The sequence below is a fragment of the Fonsecaea nubica genome, assembly GCF_001646965.1.
Source record: "Fonsecaea nubica strain CBS 269.64 chromosome Unknown Scaff21, whole genome shotgun sequence".
Taxonomy (NCBI): domain Eukaryota; kingdom Fungi; phylum Ascomycota; class Eurotiomycetes; order Chaetothyriales; family Herpotrichiellaceae; genus Fonsecaea; species Fonsecaea nubica.
Genome location: NW_019173694.1, coordinates 39,562 through 64,138, shown reverse-complemented (window position 1 = coordinate 64,138; position 24,577 = coordinate 39,562). Strand labels below are relative to the sequence as shown.

General features: G+C 52.7%; 9 protein-coding genes across 9 annotated transcripts; 5 read left to right on the top strand and 4 right to left on the bottom strand.

The window, feature by feature from the left end:
* Positions 1–940: 940 nt before the first annotated feature.
* On the top strand, positions 941–2,318 carry AYO20_04118 (hypothetical protein; the record flags this gene model as incomplete). Its single annotated transcript, XM_022642417.1, has 2 exons — positions 941–1,012; positions 1,080–2,318. The coding sequence occupies 2 exons, from the start codon at positions 941–943 to the stop codon at positions 2,316–2,318; spliced, it is 1,311 nt and encodes a 436-aa protein (XP_022501514.1).
* A 100-nt stretch (positions 2,319–2,418) lies between these two features.
* Positions 2,419–3,505, top strand: AYO20_04117 (hypothetical protein; the record flags this gene model as incomplete). Its single annotated transcript, XM_022642416.1, has 4 exons — positions 2,419–2,448; positions 2,550–2,634; positions 2,688–2,798; positions 2,856–3,505. 4 exons carry the CDS (start codon positions 2,419–2,421, stop codon positions 3,503–3,505), a joined length of 876 nt encoding a protein of 291 aa, XP_022501513.1.
* Positions 3,506–4,517: 1,012 nt separating this feature from the next.
* AYO20_04116 (hypothetical protein) lies at positions 4,518–5,264 on the top strand (the record flags this gene model as incomplete). The annotated part of the gene is made up of 1 exon (XM_022642415.1): positions 4,518–5,264. The coding sequence occupies one exon, from the start codon at positions 4,518–4,520 to the stop codon at positions 5,262–5,264; it is 747 nt and encodes a 248-aa protein (XP_022501512.1).
* An 824-nt stretch (positions 5,265–6,088) lies between these two features.
* Positions 6,089–8,443, bottom strand: AYO20_04115 (hypothetical protein; the record flags this gene model as incomplete). The annotated part of the gene is made up of 2 exons (XM_022642414.1): positions 6,089–8,291; positions 8,343–8,443. The coding sequence occupies 2 exons, from the start codon at positions 8,441–8,443 to the stop codon at positions 6,089–6,091; spliced, it is 2,304 nt and encodes a 767-aa protein (XP_022501511.1).
* A 1,656-nt stretch (positions 8,444–10,099) lies between these two features.
* AYO20_04114 (hypothetical protein) lies at positions 10,100–11,920 on the top strand (the record flags this gene model as incomplete). Its single annotated transcript, XM_022642413.1, has 4 exons — positions 10,100–10,213; positions 10,275–10,621; positions 10,676–10,820; positions 10,877–11,920. 4 exons carry the CDS (start codon positions 10,100–10,102, stop codon positions 11,918–11,920), a joined length of 1,650 nt encoding a protein of 549 aa, XP_022501510.1.
* A 684-nt stretch (positions 11,921–12,604) lies between these two features.
* Positions 12,605–13,495, top strand: AYO20_04113 (hypothetical protein; the record flags this gene model as incomplete). The annotated part of the gene is made up of 2 exons (XM_022642412.1): positions 12,605–12,788; positions 12,864–13,495. 2 exons carry the CDS (start codon positions 12,605–12,607, stop codon positions 13,493–13,495), a joined length of 816 nt encoding a protein of 271 aa, XP_022501509.1.
* A 930-nt stretch (positions 13,496–14,425) lies between these two features.
* On the bottom strand, positions 14,426–16,891 carry AYO20_04112 (hypothetical protein; the record flags this gene model as incomplete). The annotated part of the gene is made up of 2 exons (XM_022642411.1): positions 14,426–16,604; positions 16,653–16,891. The coding sequence occupies 2 exons, from the start codon at positions 16,889–16,891 to the stop codon at positions 14,426–14,428; spliced, it is 2,418 nt and encodes an 805-aa protein (XP_022501508.1).
* Positions 16,892–18,117: 1,226 nt separating this feature from the next.
* Positions 18,118–19,338, bottom strand: AYO20_04111 (hypothetical protein; the record flags this gene model as incomplete). The annotated part of the gene is made up of 2 exons (XM_022642410.1): positions 18,118–18,899; positions 18,957–19,338. The coding sequence occupies 2 exons, from the start codon at positions 19,336–19,338 to the stop codon at positions 18,118–18,120; spliced, it is 1,164 nt and encodes a 387-aa protein (XP_022501507.1).
* Positions 19,339–23,275: 3,937 nt separating this feature from the next.
* On the bottom strand, positions 23,276–24,368 carry AYO20_04110 (hypothetical protein; the record flags this gene model as incomplete). The annotated part of the gene is made up of 3 exons (XM_022642409.1): positions 23,276–23,662; positions 23,741–24,111; positions 24,215–24,368. The coding sequence occupies 3 exons, from the start codon at positions 24,366–24,368 to the stop codon at positions 23,276–23,278; spliced, it is 912 nt and encodes a 303-aa protein (XP_022501506.1).
* Between the last annotated feature and the right edge of the window lie 209 nt (positions 24,369–24,577).

The following is a 24,577-nucleotide window of genomic DNA, read 5'->3' as shown; positions in this document are numbered from 1 at the left end:
CTGGGGTAACACAACGCTTGATACATACTTGCCTTGTCCACCAAAAACAATGGAGAGCATTGATTATTGTACCTTCCTCAGAATATTCCCCATCCCTCCAACGCCTTTAGCGTCATTGCCCTGACCATACGAGTTCCGAGTAATACTGTAAGGCTGTCGTGGCCTCGTAGACTCCGTGGCCGTGGCCGTGGTCGCGGTGCCCTAAAATAGGCACTACCTAGTATTAATGCCGTCAGGCCGTTTACGAGGCATTGCCGATCACCACCTACTCGTACACGCTACTTGTGCAGGGGTTCGTTCAACACGCGAGGAGGACCTAAAACGTGCTCAGAGGTCGTCACACACATGCACGGGGGGGCCGAAATGCTCCGTTTTGCGGAATGGTGTGGGAATGTCTTTTGCCCGTTTTTGTGGCACGCCGCGCGATGCTCAATGGAGGCGCATTTCTCGAGCCAGCCAGCCAGCTGCCACCCAACGAACGTCACGGCAGCGCAGCGCAACGCAGCCGAGCCGCGCAAACTTTCGTTTCACCCACCACCTCCACCACCAAAAAAAACCACCGAAAGGATGACATGACATGAGCTGATGATCTTCTTCGCGCGCTTTGTTTCCTTCAATGATTGAATTGACGGCCCTTTTTTTTTTTTTTTTTTGGATTTGTACATACATACATAACATACACAGACACACAGACATACACATACATACATAATTGCCCTCGAGCGCTGGTAGCATCCATATCTTTTGGAAACAGCTTTGTCCTGTCCCCTCCATCCCTTCACTCCAACTCAGAAATAGAGCGTCTCTCTTTTCTTTCACCATAATATCACCCTCTGCTGCAGCATTGAGCTTTTGCTTGGTGGTGACTGACTACCTGCGTCAAAACGTCAATATCTTGGAATTTTGGCCCGACGTTAAATTTCTGGGAAGGGAGAGCAATATGGACATCATCACACCTCAACAGCGGAAGAAGATCCTGCGTGTGCTCTTCATCTCATTACTTCTGGACCTGGTGAGTGCGGACTTAGCTAGTAACACATGGTGAATGTCATATGCTTACATGGTCCTCTAATTGGCAGATCTCATTCACATTCATCCTCCCTCTCTTCCCCTCGCTGCTCGCCTTCTATCGCGGCCTCGAGACACATCCAGACTCGGCACTGAATCGCATCCTCCACTACCTGAACGCGTACAAGTCGTCCTTTGCCGTGCCCATCAATGAGAAATACGATATAATCCTGCTCGGAGGCGCCCTGGGCTCTCTGTTTTCGTTTTTGCAAGCCCTCGCATCGCCCATCATTGGACGTGCGTCGGACAAATATGGTCGAAGAACGGCGCTGCTGTGGAGCATGTGTGGCAACATTGCGAGCGTGGCGCTCTGGTGCTTCGCCGTGGATTTCCGCACCTTTCTACTGAGCCGAATCGTGGGCGGGCTGAGCGAGGGCAATGTTCAGCTGGCGACGGCCATTGCTACGGATATCAGCACCGAGGAGCAAAGGGGGTCGACCATGGCCCTTGTGGGCGCATGCTTCAGTATCGCCTTCACCTTTGGTCCCGCCATGGGCGCTGCCCTGGCCAGTGTCACCACTGTAATCGCCAACCCGTTTGCCACGGCCGCCGGCTTCTCGCTGCTGCTGATCGTCGTCGAGACGCTATACCTCTATTTCCATCTTCCAGAGACAAGGCCCGTGAAAAGGGCGACTTCCGACTCAAAGACCACCAAGTCCGGCTCATCGAAATTCAGTCATACAAACAATCCGGTCGTTTTGAATGCGATCCACCTCCTGTTTCTCCTACCATTTTCGGGGATGGAATTCTCCTTGCCATTCTTGATCACGTCTGTTCTCTTTCCAGACCACCAGTCACCGTCGAAAGTCAATGGGCGATTGCTGGGGTTTGTTGGATTGATTGCCTCGTTGCTTCAGGGGTCCATCGTCCGTCGCCTCCCGCCACTGACGGTAGTAAAAACAGGTGTTGTCTCCAGCACTTTGGCCTTTTTCCTGCTGTCTCGCATAGAAAACACCACTGGCTTGTACTGCGCAGGCGCACTACTTGCGGTGACCTCGGCTACGGTTGTCACCGGGCTGAACAGTTTGGGGAGTTTTGAAGCGCGAGAAAGTAATCGAGGAGAAGTTCTGGGAGCGCTGCGGAGCTGGGGACAGTTTGGGAGAGCACTGGGTCCTATTGTGTTCTGCAGTCTGTTTTGGTGGGCTGGTCGTGAGACGGCCTATGTGATCGGAGGCAGTGCCATGTTGGGCGTGACTATCCTGGTGTTCACCATGTTGAAGGCTCCAAAAGTTGAAAAGAAACGAGCATGATGTGGTAACGAGAATGAAATGGTCAGATGAGACATAAAAAATGATACAAAAGATCAAAAGTGAAGGACGAAAGTGACGGTTCTGTTCTGTGACAGGAAACATGGCCGACTTCCCGCCGAGATCGACTTCTGTGCGCAGCTGCGCCAGTGCACATTTTCTCTTTTCTCCTCGCGCACTTTCTACCGCCCGACCTCGAAGTCTTCCGTTCTCTCTCGACTGCATCGATCCCAGGCTTTCGGTCAATTCTGGCCAACGTCTGATTGCTATCCATCTTCGACGCATTTACTGGCCCTCCTCACTCTTTCGAAATTACAACGTTAGTCGCTATTTGCTCCAGCCGACCTTTGTCTGCTGCTCACGCATTCTTAGGGCACAACGCGTCTATTTATCTTGTTACCAGATATTTCCGATCTGAGTGTCGCCTGCTCATCACGACACTTGTTTCCCACAGCTATTACTCGCGTAAGACTCTGAGCAAAGGTGGGTGCTGCGCTCGCTTGTCTCCTGAGATCCAGACAAGGCTGACGCGTGCTGTAGTACACAAACTTACTTCCACTACCGGCCTGATGTCGCGTTCCGACCACGAAAGGAGCATTGAACAACAGCAGAACCATTTTGTGCTTCTGGTAGAGCGACTGCGCTGCTACGGGCGTCGTTGCTCCTTTCCCGCATGTTGTGAATCAGCTCACACGCGTCAGAATGGATCTCCCCAGCCAAATGACCTCCTCGCACAAACCAAGGCAAACGACGAGGCTATTGCTCGTCTGCATCAAGCATGTACGACACTGGGAGTCTCTGACCACGTCGAGGAATTTGCGCAACATCTCTTTCGGGATTTCTTCATGCCTGTCACCCCCGAGGTCGTCGGCGTGATGGAGAGGGCAGGTATCGCAGCTTGTATCTGGACCTCTTGTTCCGAACACAATCCCGACATCAGTAAAGACCAGGTTTGCCTCGCCGTCAACATCGGGATGGAGGGGATGGAGCCTCTGCAGTATTCTCTCGAGAAGGTGCAGGCGTCCTATGCCAAATCCAGAAATCGGTATTTCAAGCGCAAACTTCGTGCCAGGTCAGTAGCAAGAGGTGCCGTCTATGACCACGCCACCAGACGAAGGAGGAGGTTGTGTGGCAGAGATGTGACTGGGGAGCTGAGAGCGCAGATCTTCATTCTGGCTAGTCGGTTGTGATGGTGCACAGAGCTCCAAGACTTTGTTGCCAACACGAACGCCGCTCTTCTGGGGATGAACCGTCTCACGCATATGCTGGTGAGTGGATAGGTTTCTATTTGTGCAGATGGCTGGCGAGGTGTCGCACTTGAAGTTGTGCAAAATCGTTTAGAAGGAAAAGAGGTACGGAGGTACAGCACAAATGTCGGTGGGTGTGTTGTCCTTTGATGATTGTTCCTGGAGGAGGGGGATTTGATATGCGACAGTCAGTGGTGAACAAGCAAGAGGCTGTGCTGCTGAGGTAGGGCATCAGTGGCCCGTGATTGTGGCTCGTGCACGAAAGCAAGGCAATGTCTTTATGATGCTGTTGATGCTGCATTGCTGTCCTGGTCTTTCTTTGTGAGAAGCCACCGCTTCGGATTGTCCCCGTCTTTGTTCTATTGCCGTGAGGCAGTCGTCGCAACTGACTATCATCCCAGCATGGACGCAATAGACATGACCGACATATGTCGCTCTGTCTCTATACCGTCCCCTTACTGACTGGGTGTGTGAGCCCTTCTCTGACACCCCTGGTATTGTCCTCCTACTGCTCTGTTCATGATCTATCTACTTGCCTCATACAGGGCCATGCGTTTCCACGTCCAGGAAGGGTGAGTGAGTGTCTCAGTTCTCGTCCCTGGTTACCCTCCTTGTATACGCTTGCCACGCGCCTCCTCTGTCTGCTACCGACAACAATCGTGACCCCCGACCTTCTTGTCGGGACATGTAAAGGCGTCGCGTGGCTAGCCTACGCCGAGACCTCAATTTTCTCAATATATTCATTCACACACTCTCTCTATATCTCACACTGTCGCTCTGTCACTCACTCCGTCACACGATTCATTTTCCTTTTCTTTCTTCTTTTCCTTTCTTCACCAAACTCCAAAGAATCCCGAAGCGAACCGTTCTCCCCTCAACCAACCGACTCTACCCATCCCGCTTGTTTCCAGCAACCCCGTCTGAGGATTTAAGCCGCCCAGTCCTTTCTCAAACCATGCCTTCTTTCTACATGTCGGCGGCCCGTCGGAGGGCGGAGAGGCGGAGGAACGCTCTCCCCACCGACGACTTCCTCTGGGACATGGCCAACCACTTGAAACGATCGAGAGAGCTGGCGCCAGCCAGCTCGCCAGGACGGTCGCCAGCACAGTCACGAGGAGGGTCGTCAGCTGGGTCGCCAGGACGGACGCCACAACGGTCGGAGCGACCGTCGCCGCCGGCTCAGTCTTCTGGGCGTTTGTCAGGACGTTCACCTATCCGGTCTCAAGGACGTTCGCCAGCACGCCAATCAGTAGGGTCGCCTAGACGCTCGCCACGACGTTCGCCAGAACGGTTGCAGTCACGGTCACGATCGCCAGAACGGTCGCCTGCACAATCACAATCACCACCACCACCACAAGCGCACTCACAAGAGCGGGCGAGCGAGCGCAAAGAGCGCAAAGCCCTGATGGACAGACTGTGGGACCGGGCCGACGCGCTGCGCGAGATCGACGAGGAGCGGGAAGAGCGCAAGACCGAAGCCCACGCCGCCATCGAGCGGTCGAGACGGAGGATCGTCGACGGCCCCACGGACGAGGAGCGGCGGGCCGCCACGGAGGCACATCTGGCCAGGTACACCGAGGAGGAGAGGACCGGACACAAGTGCGGTCCGTCCTGCGAGGAACACCCCTTTGGGGGCTGGGACTTTGGGATTCCCGGCTCGGATGGCGAGAGGGAAGTCAATCCTTTGGATTTGTTGGATTGATCCAATCGGCATGGGGGCAGAGAGGAGAAAGATAGAATGACGAGGGGAGAAGAAAAAGAGGGTTTGGGAATATCGAATCACAACTGACCCCACCGCCTGGCAGGAGATGTCATCAGCAATGGACCTCCTCGACGCTCACGTCGAGGGGCGTCAGCTTTCAAGAGACATCTTTCTACGTACGTCCTGAGTGGTTGGGCTTCATGGGCGGATCATGATATGAATGATCTGGAAAAGAGGAAGAGAAAAAGGGAACGAGAGAGAGACTGGTCTTCGACTGGAATTTACAGTCAAATACACACAAAACTGTAAATGGGTGCTTCGTGTGTAATTCAGCATCTATCGCTCCAACTTCACGTTCGTATCCTTCTTCCTGCGCCTCTCCTAGGTCGGGTTTTCATCAGGTAGTGGGGCGAGGCATAGATTGAAAACGTCGCTCTGGCCAAACAGAAAAGAGGACGTGCGACAAGGGGAGCTCGGTCATTGCCTATATGGCCGCCTTTGCGTAATCATCAGACATTGACCCCGACCTGGGGCATTATGGATATCTAGGATTTGCTCGTCGAGGGACGGAGATTCCTGCTCAACTTGTCGTGTGTGAGTATATTCGTCGCTGTATACCCGCAGAGATTATAGTGGTTTGGTGTCTGCTCTCGTGAAATAGGGACCATGGTAGAGGATAAAGGCCGTGGCCGACGGGGATGTAATGAGAGGATTTGAGTGGCGGTGGATAGATTTGTCAGTAAGGCTTGAAAGAAAAGTCGCCAAAATCGAGGTTGGACACTAGAAGGAACGCATTGGCCATCAGTCATGTTCTTCGATCTCCTTCAAAACAAGGGGCTGCCATGAGCGGGAACGCGAGAGGGAAAAGGGGGTCTCGCTTGAACCGGGGTGTACTTACTCTGTTCGAAAGCACCATAGGCTTCGTCGATGTGTTCGTTAATATAAGAGCTCATCTGGTTGTTGTGGTATAGCGATTCGAACTGTAGGTATGAGACGACGGGCTGCTGGTCCGGCACTTCATCGGCGATACGGTCCTGGTAGTCCAAAGCCGACAGCGTGCCTACGCGTCCAGAGCCCGAGCTCGCAGTCGCCATACCCGCTTGGAAAGGAGTCGATTTGGACAGCACACTGGACTCTCGCTGTGGCCGAGCGTAGTCACCACTATCCTGTGAGTGCCTCGGGGTGAGCGCAGGAGCCAGCAGTCGGTCCTTTGGTACGGCCGTGTCTGGCGGCCGCAGAGCATTGTCCATCTCCCGTTGCATCGTCTTCTTATACAGCCTCGTCAGCATCTGATCGGTGTGTTTGGCGATCTTGCTCTCGTCCTTGATGGCCCTGCACGCGGCAATGATCCGGAGCACCCCTGCCTTGGCCTCGCCTGCCACCTGACTGTACGGCTGACAAGTCGGCGCGATGCAGAGGATCACGCCGGCCGTGAAGAGGTGCATGAGCACAAAGGACTGCGCGAGGTGACCCTCGAACTCGTGCACGGGCACCCGCGACATCCGCAACGCGGCCCGCACCGAAGTACCTAGAGAGTCGGGAACATCGTCAAGGCCGATCTTGTCATTGCCTTCCTTTGGCGATATGGAGATTCGGAGTTTGAGCAGGGGTCGATGGGCCCAAACGCGGGCCGCGTCGTACAACAGTTGGAGGAGGAAGCCTTGCAACCCGATCTTCCTCCTCAAACTGAGCTCCTCCGGACTGCACTGGTCGAGTTCGAGGACGTTCCAGGGATCATCGGCCGGCCACTGCGAGGATTTGAACACTACGGGTAGATTGTCATGCCACTGCTGCAGCATGACTTCCGTGGAGTTGACGACTTGAATCAAGGCCTTGAGATCCTGGACAGATACTGGGCTCTGAAGTTGCAGGACCTTGAAGCTCTGTAATGTCTGGCGAATGATGTCGTAAAGCTCAAACTTTAGAGTATGATAGGTCAGGAATGACACAGGTCGACCGGGCACTTGAAAGACGGGGAGGGCTGCCGTGCCTTCGGGGAGGTCGGTATCGTCCAAGTCTGCGAGCTTTTTAAATTGAGCAAAGGCCGGGTCGAGCGATGCGGGACGGCCGAATATCATTGAGGAGAATTGATCGGACACGACCAAGTGGTTCCAACACCGATTACTCACTTCCCGAGCCACCTCATCCATTTTCCGAGCTTTGTCGCAGTGGAGCGCCAGCGCATACGCCGTTCTGGTGGACACACCCGACACGTTCCAGGCATAGGTGGATGAGCCATAGTATACGTGGTAAATAGTCAGCAGCATGCAGATCTGAAATACCTCGATGCGCGACTCCAGCATCAGTTCGTAGAAGCGTGACGAGATCTGCGACATGAGGTCCGAAACGAGTGACTCGGCCGTGACCGCGTAGGCCTCGAGTAAATGATGGCCTTTCCACGTCTTGTCGTGTTCAACACAGCGCAAGCCCACCGCCGCCACGACCGCCACGAGAAGCACATCGCACAGCTCGTCGCGTCTCCAAGCAGTTTGTCGGAGGATGTTTTGAGTCCGAATCGCGAACGACGGCCGGTGGAAGAGCATGATGTACCAGTTCACCCTGTCGAAATAGGCATCCACGGCGATCTGGAGGATGGTCTGCGAAGGCAACGGCGTCAAAATAGAGCCCAAAGACTGGGGGTCGGCGGCTGAGCGTCCTGCATCGCCTGGAATGGCTCCACTGGCTGGCGAGTCGCTATCGTCGTCTTCCCCGAGCAAGATCTTCGCGAACCCCATCGACGAGTCATTGGCGCCATACTGCTGGCTTTCCTCAGGACTGGTCCTCGTGATCTCGGCCGCATCGAGCCTGGCACTGTCAAAGCGCGAGGAGCCTGCGGTGTGCGTAGTATCGTTCAAGGGGCTACAAGTGGTACTCATCGGAACCTGCGGGGCGCCATGTTGAGCATAACTTGAAGCAGCCAGTGATGCCGTCACTTTGGTCCGACGGCTGACATCTGAATGGTCTGATCTCTTGCGCTTCAATGAAGCATCCTGTGTCGACAATTGCGGCTCACATGCGACGCCGGCCCTGACACAGAGTATGCATGGCTTCTCCACATCACACTAAAATTGTGTATACTCGTGTGTCAGCATTCGCCGGGAAGTTGCGGAAACGCGAGGCGCAGAGGTGGGTAGAAAGATACCTTGAGCTTCTGACGGCGACAACGGTCGCACGCCCATGCAAGCCGGGAAGAACGTTGGGTGGGATCCATAGCACCAGGCAAGCAACTTGGTTTGTGGTCACGCAGTCAACTATCTCACCGACCGGTTGCCGTGTAAATGAGGACGTCAAACATGGGGTATGAAGGATTGCTGCCGCTTGCCAATTTTGGTCATGAAGCGATTCGTCTGCGTAGGTCGGCAACGTTGCTTGTTAGGTGAGGGGATGCTCGAGACGCGAGGCTCACACGGAGAATAATGAGTCTCCGAACTTGAGGTCTGAACTGAGGTTGGGGATCCCCCGTCTCGGCGGGTACCGGGCCAGAAAGTATGCCAAGACGAAGCGCGTTAGTGCCCACACTAGCGGGGTTGTCAAAAAAAAAATTTGAAGACTACATATCATTCACTACCCAAATACCATGCAACAGTCACAACAGGAGACATTCCTCTGTGGCGCAATTGGCTAGTCGGCAGTTGATGCTTCACGATCTAGATGTCTGATGAGACGCGGCTGGTATAGTTAGCCCTTGGAGCTAGCCCAAGGATCGACGCCAACCCCGGAAATATTGCGCTCCGGGCACGATGAAGCCCTTGTCCGGTGGACGTGTGTAGCTGGTCCAGCAGCCTTTCCCCGCATGAAACTTGATTCCTACTGCCCATGTAGGAACCACGTAGATATGCTCGTGTATGCTGCTCGGCAATATCGGGACCTATCGGCATATTCTCTTTCAACATAGTTAGGCGAGAGTGAAAAACCGAGGTCAACAACTCGTGATAGTACCCGTAAGGTTTTGGATGATGATCACCATTGCCGCCGAACAATTGGGACCATCATGAAGCTAGTGCGTGATACAATAAATAGCAGAGGAGAGCGTTGAGACAGGTAGTCCGGCCTGTTGATACATGACCTACTCTGTTGCATGCCGTTTCTTCAGGGGAACTGCAGAGATATGTCGCTCTTCCTATTGGATCTATTTCGGTAGAAAATGGATGGGCGTATCAGCCTCGTCGATAGCACCATATATTCTTTGTGCGCGGGTATGAAGTAGGTGTGTCCCTCGAATGCAATCACAGCCTTCAGCAAATGAAGCTTAGGGGAGAAGCTTCTTTTAGAGTACGAGTAGCTCATGAGCTAGTCCCTATCGGGACAATTAGCACCATCACATCATTGCTAATGTTGCTTTCCTCATCCCCTTCCTCACTTCTACTCGGTACCTGCTATATCTTCGACGCAGTCCTCGATTCGGACGTCTTATGCAAACTGAATCAATTATCTTCCTTTCTCCATCTTGTCGGCAAACGAACCTCCGCGACTTTTGGAGAACTTCTATTTCCACCGGACGACATCTCCGCCGGAGAGAGTCTAGCCCTGATGAGGAAGCTCGCCTGCTACATGCCGCCCAGTGATTGCTCCCAATCTCTCCTCCTTGTGTTCTCTGGGAAGCTACAAGTAGGCGACAGAAAAATGGGGGAAGAAATCAATGACTTGCCCCTGCTTCGCTCTCTCACCCCGCGTTGCATTTTACGCCGAGTGACCGCAAAGCCGGGGTAAGCACACAGCGAAGGTCCGTATAAAACCCCCCTCGGTTCAGGGCTGTTGTCCCATTACAGAGGGAGGAAGCCGTTGTATCTTCTCTGTGTGTTGCCAGTAGTCTTCGGCTCTCGACAGTGGCTAACATGTTGCGTGTGACAGGCTTGCTTCTTGCAGGAGCCATCTGTTGTCTGACAGCTCCCGCGCCCACGTTGCCAACGGTGGACCTGGGCTATGAATTGCACCAGGCGACATACAATGTGAGAAATAGATACATCCTGTCGAGAACCTGACGTGCCCTAGATGTTGAAGTTTATACAGGAGTCCGGCCAATACTACAACTTCTCTAATGTGCGTTACGGCGCCCCTCCACTCGGGAATTTGCGCTTTTCTGCTCCAGTCGCCCCAAGCACAAATGGTACCAAGGTGTTCAACAATGGCTCCAGAGCTGTGACTTGCTTCCAGGTACTGCCGGCCTGGGGCATTTACTCCGCAGATTGGATTGCCAATGGGACAGCCGCTTTCAATATCTCCGCAGGATACCAGGTTCCGCCACTTGCTGCAACACCACCGCCCGACCCAACAGCCACCGAGGACTGTTTGTTCCTTGATGTCATGGTGCCGCAAGATGTATTTGAATCTGCTGGTCAAGGAGCCGGGGCACCAGTGTAAGCGCATCCGGCCGCAGAATGGATAAATTGCCCTACTAACAGACAATCCAGGATGGTGTGGATCCATGGAGGAGGATATACTCTGGGATCAAAGACTCTGTACAGCCCTTCAGCGGCGGGCCTTATCAAGGCAAGCCAGAGTCAAGGAGGGAAGGGTATAATTTGGGTTGCGATGAACTATCGCCTCGGAGCTTTCGTATGCCTCGACACACTGTTTCTTAGAATTGATCTTGTCCTAACACTCTTGGTCAGGGATTCCTCTCTGGTCCAACATTTCAGGCCTCTGGAACAGCAAACGCGGGCCTCTATGACCAGCGCCTGGCCCTTGAATGGGTACAACAACATATTGCCAAGTTTGGTGGAGACCCGAACCAGGTTACCGTGATTGGAGAGTCAGCCGGAGGAGGCAGCACCATGCACCAGATCACGGCATTTGGAGGCCTGAAAGGAAAGGTACCATTTCAGCAGGCTATCGTTCAGAGCCCTGGATTTCAAATGTCGCCGAGCGTGACCCTGCAAGAGGCCGTTTACTCCCGTTTTCTGGGAATAGCCGGGATCAACACCCTTGACGAAGCTCGAAACTTGTCGACCGAGGCACTTTCACTCGCCAATTATAAGCTTGTCGGCGGATCGAGCCCATATGGCTCATTTACTTTCAACCCGGTCGTGGACGGTGCTTTTGCCCCCGATCTCCCGGGACAGCTGCTTCTTCACGGAGGGTTCGACAAATCACTCAAGATCATGGCCGGTCACAACATCAATGAAGGCATTGGATTCATGGATCCCTTTGCTCAAAATGAAACCGTATTTGAAGCTGATCTTCGCGTCTACTTCCCCACCATCACAGACGCCATCATCCAATACATCTCCCAGACACTATATCCGCCCAAGTTTGACGGTTCAGTCGGTTACATCAACCCCACAGGACGAGCGGCATTGATGATAACAGAGGCGTTCTTCACATGCAATACCAACTTCCTGGCTCGCGCTTACAATAACAGTGTGCACAACTATATATTCAGTGTTCCGCCCAGCCTCCACGGAGACGATGTGGCCTATACATACTATGACGGTCCAAATCCCTTGGTCAAGAATGATACATTGGCGGTCATTATGCAGAGATATTTTACGAACTTTGTCATGATGGGCGATCCGAATGGAGCAGGGCTACCGCCATTCCCGACATATGGTGCAAATACCATGGTGCTGAATCTGAACCTGACGACGATTGGCCCAATCAAGGACAATGCTGCAAATGAGAGATGTTTGTGGTGGCAGAAGGGTTTGTATGCTTGATACTGTGGTTCAGCTAGTTATCCCAACAGCATACAGACAGTACGCATAATATCTACAACAGAGCTTGTTGACCACAATGTTAGCTTCACAGCCTCGTACTGCCCCTGGGAGTCGTGCAAGGCTGACAAGGGGGAGGAGCCTCGGGGAAAATCATTGATGCGGACTTCTTGACCGAAGGCTCGGAAAAACTAGGGCGGAGGCCGGATAAACGTTTCGATGTCAAAGTCTCCCTCTTCCGTTAAATCTCTCACATATCCAGACATGAGCTCGAAAATATCATCACGCGTTTCTTTTGTTTGCCCCTGATTCTTTTCGCCTGAGCCTAAGACCGAGGCAAAAGAAAGGTGATAAAGAACCTGCTGGTAGAAAGAAGCCCGAGTCACGGCATGATTTGCGAAAATGACACAAACTCCTGCAAAGCAATGGTTCAAGTACAAAAGTAACTCCACACACCCATCATCTCGATGCTTCCAAGGTGAGGAACTTTCCGCGTAACTTTCTCTTATCTACATTCACAAGTACAAATACCTGCACACAACTATAACGTCACATTGCCATTGTCGTCATTGCTGTACAAGTACACACACACACACACACACACACACACACAACTATCACTGCCAGAATTCTCGAACATTTAGCGGCATGGAGACTCCTCTGTCAACAGACAAAGAGCACCACGCCATGGACCTCGAAAAGGGCTTCCCGTCTTCAAGCCTACCCCTGCCGACTCGACTCCGGCTCTGGTTGACATCCGACATCGATACGCGGTGGGCGGACACGATCCTTCTGGCATGTTTCTTCGTGACGGGAATGGTGGACTCTGTGGCGTTTAATACTTGGAGCTGTTTTGTGGGCATGCAAACTGGTAAGAGAGGCTCGATCTAGGAAAGGGACCAAAGTTGGGAGGACCTAAAAATATTAACGACGATAATCATTGCAGGAAATACCATCTTCGCCGGCCTCGGCGTAAGTGATCTCCCAGGCAACGTGCCCAGGCACACTTGGACAAAGTCATTGGTCGCCATCCTCTCCTTCTGCCTGGGCGCGCTCTGCTTCTCGCGGTGGCATCGATACCTCAGCCCCCTGAAGCGATGGGTCATTGCGTCTTCCTTCTTCGTCCAGACCGCCTTGATGATCTTGACCGCGGCCCTGATTTCCGGAGGCGTGGTGTCCAAGAACCAGGAGACGACGGAGAGTGGTGGTGGCGGCCGGGGCACTTTCCCCTGGCGCGAGCTGTGCCCCATCGCCCTGCTGGCCTTTCAGAGCGCGGGTCAAATCGTGGCGAGCAGGGTGCTCAAGTACAACGCCCTGCCGACCGTGGTGTTGACGAGCCTGTTTTGCGACTTGATGGGGGACCCGGGCCTGTTCACCGCGGGATTACTGGAGGATCCGGACCGGAACAGACGGGCACTGGGGGCGGTGTTGTTGTTCGCAGGCGCCGCCGTCTCTGGTGCCCTGATCAAGACTTCGGTCGGATACGATGGGGCATTGTGGGTCGCGACGGGCGTAAAGTGCGCCATGGTGTTGGCTTGGCTGGTTTGGCGTCCTAAAAGGCAGCAGGAGCAGAAATGAGCGATGAGACTCAGACCACACATCACTCGCACTCCCTGTGATGGAGCCTGGCTCCTCGAAACTGTGGACTCCTACTCGCGGGGTCGAGACAAGGGGTCTCAAACCTATCACGGGCTGTGTTTACGCCTCCGCTAGAGCCATGTGCTCCAGCCCCAGTGTCAGGTCCAGCGCCAGTCCCAGTCCCAGGTACGGCTCTCGCTCGCCCAGACTATACGCATCGCGGCACAAGCATGGCGAGACGAAGCTTCGGTCGAAAGTGCTACCCGGCAAATTCCTACTCCGATTCGTCAACCGATTCGAGCACAACATGTGCCTGCAATGTGCGGAGAATACAAACTTCGACAAGGCTAGCTGGCAGGCTCCTCATGAAGAGGGTACAGCACAGCATATCTCTGGTACTCCCCAGGAAAGCCAGCACTCCAGTGCAAAGACGCTCAAAATGTGTCGTCACGTCAGATAACAAGCCTCCAGGTGGCCACGTCCATTTGCAAGGCCGGATACACAAGCTTGTCATGATGCATCTACAGTATCTTGTATCTCGTATCTTGTATCTTGCTTGCAGAGACAGAGACAGAGACAGAGACAGAGACACACATCTCACATCTTCACTCTCTTTCACTACAATGTTCGTATATTCGTATGTTCCGTCGCATCAAGCACCAAACAAGCTCGCGCAACACTCTGAGGACTACCTCGGTCGCAGCAGATCGTGCTGGACCAACATGTTGGTGAAATATCAAGGGTGGCTGGCTCCTTTGGGCTGGAGAAGTAGCCCCCTTTCGGCTCAGCCTTGTGTCAGTCAGTATCAACCCAACGGCAACCCAATAGTTGTATTGTCGAGGAACCATGTATCTATATTATCATCATTGTCGTCATCATTTGATTTGAGTCGAATTGAATCGATAGACACGCTCACAAGAGTCCGCAAAGCTAATCTTCCTCGATCCCCATCAACCTTCGCTCCGCCACCTCCCTGATCTTCTCTTCCAGTACCGTCCGCCCCCATCGTCCGGCAACCTTCGCTGCAGCCTCGAGCATCTTGCCGCTGCGGTCCTTGAACAGCCCGACAATCTCGAGTGCCTTCATGCCCCTCTCCTCGCCCTCGCGACACTCCACCGCCAAAAGCTGCAGTAAGATCTTGTCCACTTCGACCTCTCGCCTCATAACCTCCGTCTTCTGCGAGTGGCTGGCTTTCTGTTCCAGACTCTGAACATGATCATCAAGTAACCCCAATATCACAGAGCTGCGCACAAATGCTTCTTCCAACCTCGCAGCCGCTGCGGCATTGGATTCTTCCCTTTCTTCTCCCTCGACATCCTTGCTGTTCTCCACTGCCCGACAGACCGGCAAGTTAAAGTCGAACTCTGTGAGTAGAGGCCGAGGAAAGTATGGAGTCTTGTCTCCGCCTTTGAGGATGATGCAGTGGAATCTTTGGTCGGCCACGGCAACGGGCCAGTACGTCTCTTCTTTCTTCCCATCTTTTAACCGGTCAAGCGACCTCGTGTCAAGCAGTGGCACCCATTTGGCCTGCCCCAGACTACGCCAGTGCATAAGTGTCAAGAGCACACCATTGCTGTCGTAGATACACGGGTCTCCTGAATCGCTCCAGAAGAGGTTCTTTAAGCTCACATCCTCGTCGTCAGAGTCCGATGGGACGGTGCCCAACGCGAGGACATCTTCGTTTTGACAACTCTCGTCTCGGCGCACGTTGTCAATGCTGTAGTTAAGCTGGGTGCACCCATCGGCACCGACAGGGCCATTCCCAACTGTCATAACATAATCACCCCATGCGGCACATGTGACAGCAGGAGTACTCTTCATACGCCAAATCCGAACGGGTGTCCCAAACAAAGTCCATACCCGTACGTAGTTCTTGTTGGTGACAGCCACGATGTATCTGCTGCTGAGAGCGATGCAGATTGCTTCCTCGCCATCAGGCAAGTTGATGCGCATCTCGGACCGCGTGGTCCAGGTTTCGTGGGGTCGGTAGAAGATTACTGCGGGTTGGCCGTCCCGCGGAGGACTGGAGAACAGTGTCCCATTTTCGTTCAAGCATGCTTTGTCGTAGAGGAAGGCGTCAGTAAAATGGAAATCTCGGTACATCTCGCGGTCATAGAATTCCACCGTCACCGTATGATGAGTGTCCTGGTCCACGGTCCAGACAAACCCAATCAAATTGAGACACAGGTATTTGCGGTTGCCTTTCCAAGGGGTTGCTCCTGGTTGAAATGGCTCATGGACCTGCGGTTGCCAGGAGTCCTGCTTGTTGCGCTTTGGCAAAGGGTGTGTTATGTCTCCAAGATGTCCATTGGTCCTCTTGCCGTTTTCATTGATATACCCTGCACCATCGTCATCTTCTATCCAATCGTATTCTTCTTCCGGTCCAAGAAGCTCGTCGAGACTGTCAGGAGTAGTTGCCCGCTTTGCGTGACCATTGACGAGTGGTTTCCGGCCATTCACGACTGCAGCTCTTTCAAGCAGCGGATCGTGGAAAAAGGGAGCGCCGACTTTGGGTCCTTTGAGCAACTTGACGTGGGCTTCGTCTTTGAGAAACTCCGGAATGATGAAGACTTCACCGTTCGAAGTCGTCCAATTGAAGATGTTCTCGCTGTGATTCTGCCACGCTACATTGAGGATGTTTGTGTAATTGAACCGCTTCAAGGGCTTCTGTGTTTTAGCGTCCCAGATGATGAGATACTCTGCGTCTGCCGAGGCTAACAAGGCACCATTCGGTGACCATGCCAGTGCTGTTATCTCCGCATTGTGCTCTCCCGAGAACGTCCGTTGGTGTGCGCCGTCCTCGACTGAGACGACCTGAATATCTCTTGTTGCTGTTGCACAAGCAAAAGCCCTTCCGTCAGGGTGCCACACGCAGCGGGAAGTGGCTGTTTCAGCCGTTTCAAGTCGAGGGATAACGCCGTCGAACGTACGGGATAGCTTTGGTTCGGCGGAACTCATGTCGTAGACGTAGATGACGCCATCAGTGCAGGATGCGGTTAGATATTTGCCAGAGTGGTCGTATGTTACATGTTTTATTGGTTTTGGGTGATCGCGTAGGACGAACATTCGCTCAATGTCATTCCGATTGACGACCTTGATTTCAAGCTCGCTAGAGAAGTCAGTGATGTCTGCCAGGTATGAGTGAGAATTGACCTACTCGCTGGACACTGCTACCCATTCTTCGTCCGGGGAGAGTGCAACATCTCTGATAGGAAGTGTGGTCCTGACAAGCATCTGTTTGAAATCTCCAGACGGGACTGCATATTCGCACACTGTTCCATCTTCGCAGCCAAAGATGGCGTATTTATTCTGTTCCCAGTCAGCCGACTTCACCCCGTCAATGTTCTTTTCGCTGGCGGCACCGTACTCCTGAAGCAATAGCAAATGTCTCTGCATGAGTCGAGGGTAACAAGTCGGGTTCGCCGTTGTCGTTAGTCCTGAAGGAACGAGCAAAGTCTCCAATGCCAGCTACGGTCAACCTCTGACCATCGGGCGAATAGTGAAGGTAGGTAGGGCCGGGGGGCTGCGCGGGGCGGCCAGGAAATGGAGGTCTCTCTGGCATCGTGACTATGTGTATCAAAGCAATGCTCACTTGTTCAGACTTGTTCGCTGAGACTGCTATCAATGACAAAAGAGCAATCAATTATCTGTGCTGGTCGCGTGGCCCCATGCACCGACGCGTCGACGCGTCCTGGATCTTCCGAAGTTGAACCGCGTCTCCACTCAGCCACTATAAACCCCGCATCTCACTGAGAGCGTGGAGGCCTTGAGATACAGATATCTGCGTACAGCTACCATGCATGGGATATACATATCGAGCAGGACATTGTTTGCATCAGAGTCAAATTCTCTGAAGATTGTTACTAATACATTACGTTGAAGCAAAAGGTCTATCATCATGTTCAAACATAAGACCCGATTGTCTGAACAGATCCACCCCATATGTAGCCCTCATATGAAACCGAATCTATCTCATCATATTGCTTGTCGAGTAGTCTTTGGTTTTCGTTATTAGATAAATAGCGCGCTGCGATTTGCTGACGCCTGTCGTTCATGGGGGATGCTCAGCGGATGTTCGCTAGGGGGAAGTATATGTGGCTATTGCTGCTTGTCGATGTCCTCAGAAAGGGATGGAAATGAGACCTGCGTTGGCGGCCAGGGTGAGAGCGCAGACATTGTGATATCGTCTTACTCGAGCAAAGGCTCTATAAAGCGACGGGAGCACCGACCGCAGACAAGAGCCTTGTCGAGGATGAGCGCAGTCAGCTGTACTTATAATTTCGAGCTGCCGGATTGGCCACGCCCCAATCCGCGGCTGTTGAAGAAAGATCACTGGCCGCGAGTCCGCCAATATGCAAGTGGGAGCTGTGGCATGGGTTAGATAGGATGAGCAGCCATAATTGGCTCTCCCTCAATACATGGTAGTCGTTAACAATATCCATCCTTGAGGCGGCGTCTGCCATCAGGAGTGGGAAATGGTGAGATAGGTGCCACGGCACGATCTGGTAACACTTCGGCATACTGCTGGGGATGATCGGCTGGTTCATGACACTAGATTTGAGATGAAGAAATGACAGTTGGCGCACAGATTTTCGTATCCAGTGAGTGACCACGGAGACCTCTCAGGTTTCCGGCGGCGTTTTCATCGCGGGTGGATCAGGAGGATAGAGACACTGGCGGATATGCGATATGACATCCTGGACATAGTCTCGAGCTTGGGGAAGCGCCCTATCCAGGTGCATGAAGTGGTGTGGCATGCCATTGAACCTTCGTAGGACAATCTTATTGCCAGCTTCCTCAACTTTCTTAGCATATGCTTCTGCCTCATCCCTCAAAGGGTCAATCTCTGCCGTAGCCACATACGTGATGGGAGCCAAGTTCTTGAAATCTGGAGCATTCATGGCATCGGCAAACCACGATATATCTCGCTTCTGTTCCTTGGGTTTTGTTCCCAGGTGTTGACTCGACAAAGACATCCACTTGAAAGTATCGAACCATTTCAATTTCTCCCAGTTGAGGAGGGGAGCGAACTCGGCTTCCCTCATACTCGGCCAAGGGCTCATGTCTGGTGTTGCGTACTTCCTTACGTCACTGATAGTAGGTGTAGCAACAACCACGCCCTTCAATTTGTCTCCAAACCCACCGTCACGGAACAGATGGTTCAGGATCAGAGCGATAGTCGCCCCAGAGGATTCGCCGCCAAAGGTCATGTTTGTAGAATCGATGGAGAATGTCTTGTGGTTGGCTAGGATGTGTCCGACAGCTGTGAGACTGTCCATGATGCCGATGGGAAAGGGATACTCGGGGATCAGCCGGTATTCAATGTCGATAACGCAACAGGGAACGGCAGCGCAGATGTGATGGCAGATGTGTGCGTCGGTCTCCAGGTCACCGACTGCCCAGCCTGACCAGAGTGTCAACAAAGATAATGGTCAATACGGTTGTAGATGGACTGAGTTACCTCCGCCATGGAAATTGAAATGGACGGGCCACACTTTGCGCTGCCCTGGCTCTTCACCCGGTGGGACGTAAACCCGTACATTGATATCCCCAGGATATTTATTCCAGCCTGGTACTTGGGTTTCCCCAATTCCTCCTACACCAGATGGCGGTGCTGCAGCATATGAATATAAGGCTGAATAGTTCTGGCGCACCACCGTCAGGTCGGTGGATGAGGGGGGTCCGTTCGCGATGTAATCATTGTATAGTTTCACAAAAGCGGGATCGAGCTTGTCAATCACCGACGGATGAATGGGATTGCGCAGAGGAATGCCGGGCGATTTGCCGTCCTCGTGTGGCAGTGTGCGGGCGTCGTGCATACGGACATCGTGGGTGGTGTTCATCTTGACGATCGTTGGCGCATGATCCAGTTGCGCACGCTTCGACCTGTTGCGCCTTACTGGGTAATATGTAACAAGAGCGAGGATGGCAAGGCAAGGCGAAGCGAAGCGGGATTTGTACCTTCCCCTCTCGCTTCTTCAGATCTCCATGATCTGAACGACCGAAAGAAAGGGAACAAGGTCACAAGGTAGAGACCAGACACTGTAGGCGCATGACCGAGTGCTGCCGGAAAAAGGGACGACTTGTCTCGCTCGCGTGTGTTGCCAGAAAGATGAGAAGAGCTGATATTTTCTGGCAACTGTGGTGGGTGTGATTGGCGGCGATGAAGGATGTCGGCTGGAGGAAGCAAGGATATGATTGGGCTTGAAGTCCGTAGGCACAAGAAGCGAGAGAATCAAGAGGAACGGGCGAAAATGGAGGGATGGAGGGATGGCGGGATGAATGGTGGGTGGGTGGATGCGTCATGGAAAGTCTGCGCAGGAAGCGGCATGCAAGTTGCAGCCCGCCCGCGCCTGTTTCTCTCTGCCGACTCGGTATCTACCAACTGCATCTTGTTCCCTTGAACGCTCCATGCATCTGCCCATGTCTCCCATCGCCTTGTCCGCATTGTTCCTGCGGATTTCCAACAGTCCCCCAACTCACCGTTTGTGTAAAGAGTCCGGAAAGGATGCAGGAGACCCTCGCTTCTCCCCTTTTTCTCCCGACAGAATGTGAGACATGACCTCCAAACACCATCCAAAAGCGCAGTCAGACATGTCACAGTCGTTTCCTCTGTTAAGGGATTTTCGTTTACAAAAGATCCACTCAGCATTCATCACCCTCTTCTTTGTCCAATGGGCAGCTTCGCGAAGCTAGACCACATAAGAAATCCAGTCTTTTTGATAGCGAACGACCATCCCGGCTCCTTTGGGCTCACCCTCCTCGATTCAATTCTATTCGCTCTCGAATAGTTCTGTCGTTTATCGCGCAGGGCGTCCTGGGTTCAGGCCCTCCAGTCTATGCCATGGGCCCACCTCCACCTCCGCCTCCATCGAAAACACCTCTCTCCCGGGCAGAGCGTGGTGTTGATTGTCGTCTGGAGATACGTCAGTGATTAGGACTAAAGAACATGGTAGTGGTTAGTAGTTTCTTTGGTGGGTGTCAGCAACAGCGCCATAAGCACTTCAGCTCAGCTCGACAACAAATCAAGGCTGGCATGCCGTGGACTCTTGCTAAAACCCTTTGACCAGAGGGTTTCTTGGACTTGCTGGAAGATGTTGAGAACGAAGGATTTTGAGTTATGATGCTGCTGACAATCATACCCTTCCCCAGCACAACAGACGCATGCTTGTGGCTCAGGCCAACAAGCAACAAGATTGAGAAGAGAATGCCACCTGTGATTTCTTTCTTGATAAAGCCTCGGCACACCTCGTATGAGTCCAGGAGGAAACTGACGACCAATCCCTAGGTCTGAGTTGTTCCTCGTTATGTTTGCTGGATCTCGGATTTTGCGGTCCGCTTATTCTCCTGTTTGTTCGCTTCAGCCATGTATGTCGCCCGCCCGACATTCTCGAAGATCCTATAAGCGACACTGATCAAGTCTCCATTCTTCCACGCCAGTTTCTGTCCAACCTACATCCAATAGTCTGAGGTTTGTTGCCGATTGCCAAAATTGTTTTCAACCCGACATACCTTGATGTAGGTTGGTGGGAATCCATTCTCACATATCATCAGCACTTGGCTGGTATCCCCTTTGCTGTCTTCTGGTCTCCCACCCGGCGGGCATTTTCTACAATGCTCAATTCTCGAAGGAACCTCCCGCCTGTCTTACCAATAGCGACTGACCAGCTATCCACTTGGGATCGTTGTGGGACATGCAACAGTCTGTCACGATTCGAGATGGGAGCTTCACTCGCCAGCATTACTAGCACGACCGGGCGAACACCGATCAGACATATATGCGAGAAGGTGTGGACGTCCTCAACTCACACCTTTTTTAGAATCACAGATGGGGATGGAAGCAGAGATTGCCTGGCGAAGCGTGACTGGTGTTCTGGTCAATGGCCGAAGGAGAACTCGACTGTTCATGCACGCGTTGATTGAACTGTGAAGAGGGTCGAAGAGATGGAGTGTTTGTCCTGGTGAACCAGGGTGCGCAGCAGATTCACTTATCCAGGCCTACCTACCCTTTTGCGATTCCAGTGCATCTTCACGTCCATCCGCCAAGTCTGATGAAGAGTGACTGTCCCTTCAGGAAACGGAAAAGGCCAGAATAAAGATTACACTCGCACAATCCTGGTCAGCATTCCAGAGGATGTTACCTGCCGACGCGGGCAAACAGATGAACCTGGAATTGCTAATGACTGACAGACCTTCTCACTACGTATACCCTGCGGATGTCCTGGCGCTGGGACTTGCAGTGGAATACAGAGAAACCCCGAACTTTAGACAAGGCCTTGAGTTCGAAACCGACGGGCTTCGCTCTTGCGCTGGGTTAAGACATGTTTCCTCGCCTTGGGAGGTTTTGGGTCACCTGGCCAGTGCCCACCACCCATATGGGGTTTTATACCTTGGCGAGGATCCTACCGAATTAAAAAACGGCCTCTTCTACTATCATGGCGGGTGTGGGCACAGGGTGGGTGATGAGCAAGTAGAAGAGGATCAGTTTCTTAGCGACCGCACCTGACTTCGGTTGGGCCAATGTCTAAGGTTTTGCTGACTTATATATTTTTGAGTGTATATTCTAAATCAAGAAACAACGATACTATGGGGGTAATGTATGGTGTCAGGTAGAGCGCTATACAAAGTATCAAGTATCGTTGCTATGAGTTCTACTCATATATAAAAGTGCTGGGGTCGGTAATGAGCGAGGAGACAGCTTGTACAAGGGACTCCCCTGTAGACTGTTCCCCGTAGCCTGTAGCCCAGAGCCGCCAATGCACGATGACCGTTGTGGCCCGTTAACTACACGTGTACCGAGTACCTCTGCGCCTTATACTCCGTACTTGTACATATGTGGAGTGGGGGTCAAGACGCCCACGGAGTATATATTTTATACGTTATACATTATACATGATACATTATACATTATACAGACCTACCTAGGTACTTGGCTAGGAATCGGGTGCTCTGTACTCCCTTGGTTTATGCCTATGTGCTTACACAGATGTACATACTCAAGTTGACTACTTGGGTGGGTAATGTTCAGACAGTCCCACCAATATCACCGAGAGACAGTCAGACAACGTCCTCACTATTAGATTGACTGTACCTCGTTACCGAGTACGGTCCTTCAGTTGAAAAATATAGACGCTCCAAAGACCACTGATATCTATGTAACAATAATACCTCGTACAGTATGTCTGTCCGCGACATGTGGATTTCGACTCCAAGAAAACCCCAATCAAACAATCCCTTGTTCTTTCGCCGTTGCCCGTGCACCAGATCCAAACCCAGAAGATGGCCACGGAGATATTATTGTACCCGGTTTCCCTTTGACGCCCTTCCCGAAACATCACAATAGCTGGAAGTGGGATTATCGTCCATTCGCCATTGTCCACAGGCACAGAAGTCGTCAGCGATAACCCGCTTTGCTGAAATGACCCCACGTCGCCTGACTTCAAGTTCAACCTTTTCCTTGCGGACCACTCTGCCCTTGAAGCGGTTGACTCCCGATACTCCTGAATACCGTCCCTGTGCTCAAGTGGAGCAACGCTGCATTTCTGTCGCATCGAGTGCTGCGGTTCATCTGTACCGGTCCATTCAATAGTAGGCGTTCATCTGTATGTGGCTCGCTTCAGAGGGGGGGCTGAGATCTTGATCCACTAGTGCCCCTGGCTGCCATGTCCAAATTTCCATACACATATACAATCCACGCGCCAGACTTTGACGTGCGCAACCCGCTCGAAATATATCTCACAGCAAAGTCCTGCTCTGCAGGATGTCGCAACCCCGTTTCTTTTACGCCTTCTTCTTTCTCATCTTTGTGATGCCTGCCTTTCTCCTCGCTGCCACGTCTCCTTCGCCCAACCACTTGCAGGCCTTGACCAGCTGAATGACGTTGATGATCTGCTTCCCAAGCATAATGGGGGCGCTGATCCCTGCCAGAATCCAGGGAATAGTGCTATCCATCTTGTTCGCGCGAGCCATTTCCATCGCCCCCGCACTCCAGGGATTGACAAAGATGGCGCTGGGTTTGGGGTGTGCGGGTGACCCGGGTTGGGTGGATGATAGGCCGCTCTCACTGGTGACCAGAAGTGAGGGGGATAGGAGAGGCGAGGAAAAGGAGAGGAGGTAAAGGGCAATGAAAAAGAGTTCGTTCAGAGCGCAGAACATGAAAAGCACGACCTATAGCAATTTCCAATCCAGGTCAGCCGCCTCCGCTAGCCAATTCGACAATCAGTTGGCCAGAGGGATGTAACACACCTTATTCGTGTAATACAGATGTAGAATCCAGCTCCGGCTCGAGTCCACTTTCTTATGACTTTGTCCGCCCATGGTCAGGGTCGCATACATGTGAACGTAGTGACTCGCCAAATCCAAGCTGATCAGTCCCTGGAAGATGATCGACCACCTCGGGAACGCCGAGGCCAGGAAAACAAGCAAGCAAGAGGTTGTACAGCGGTCGGTCACCATGTCCAGCACTGCGCCGAAAGTGGTGGACTGGTTGTATCGGCGCGCAGCAAGGCCGTCTGCGGCATCGAGAATGCAGGAGAAACTGTACAAGCCGGAGCACGTGCGAGGGTGCAGGGGCATATAGTATAAAGAGGCGAGGGCGAGGATGATTCGAGCATATCCTATAGTTGTAGCAAAGGGTACAGTCAGATCGCAATTCTTGGTGCATGCACGGGCGACAGGGACACTGTCCGTCCACATGCGAACTTGTATGTGATTCCATACCGATGATGTTGGGGATGAAGAGGAAGATGTTTTCCTCCTCGTAAATGTCCTCCTCCATTTTTGTACTCATTGGCACGGTGCCGTTTGCTTTTGCGTGTCCATTGACACCACTGATGTAGCCGTTTGCTCCCACGGCTCGATCCTTTTGTCCCATGATAAGTCCGCTCTGTAGCAGGCGTCGATGGCTGTGCGTTCCAAGAATTGGACAAGGCTTAAGAAGAAGATAGGTCACGAAGCTCAAGGACGTCGAGTCTCGTGAACAACTGCTCGATCAGGGTAGGGAGAGAGAGGCGTCGCGAAGGGGGGACGCCAGTCTGATAAGGAGGCTCGTATCGACTGGAGACTCGGGGAATCTGGTGCTTT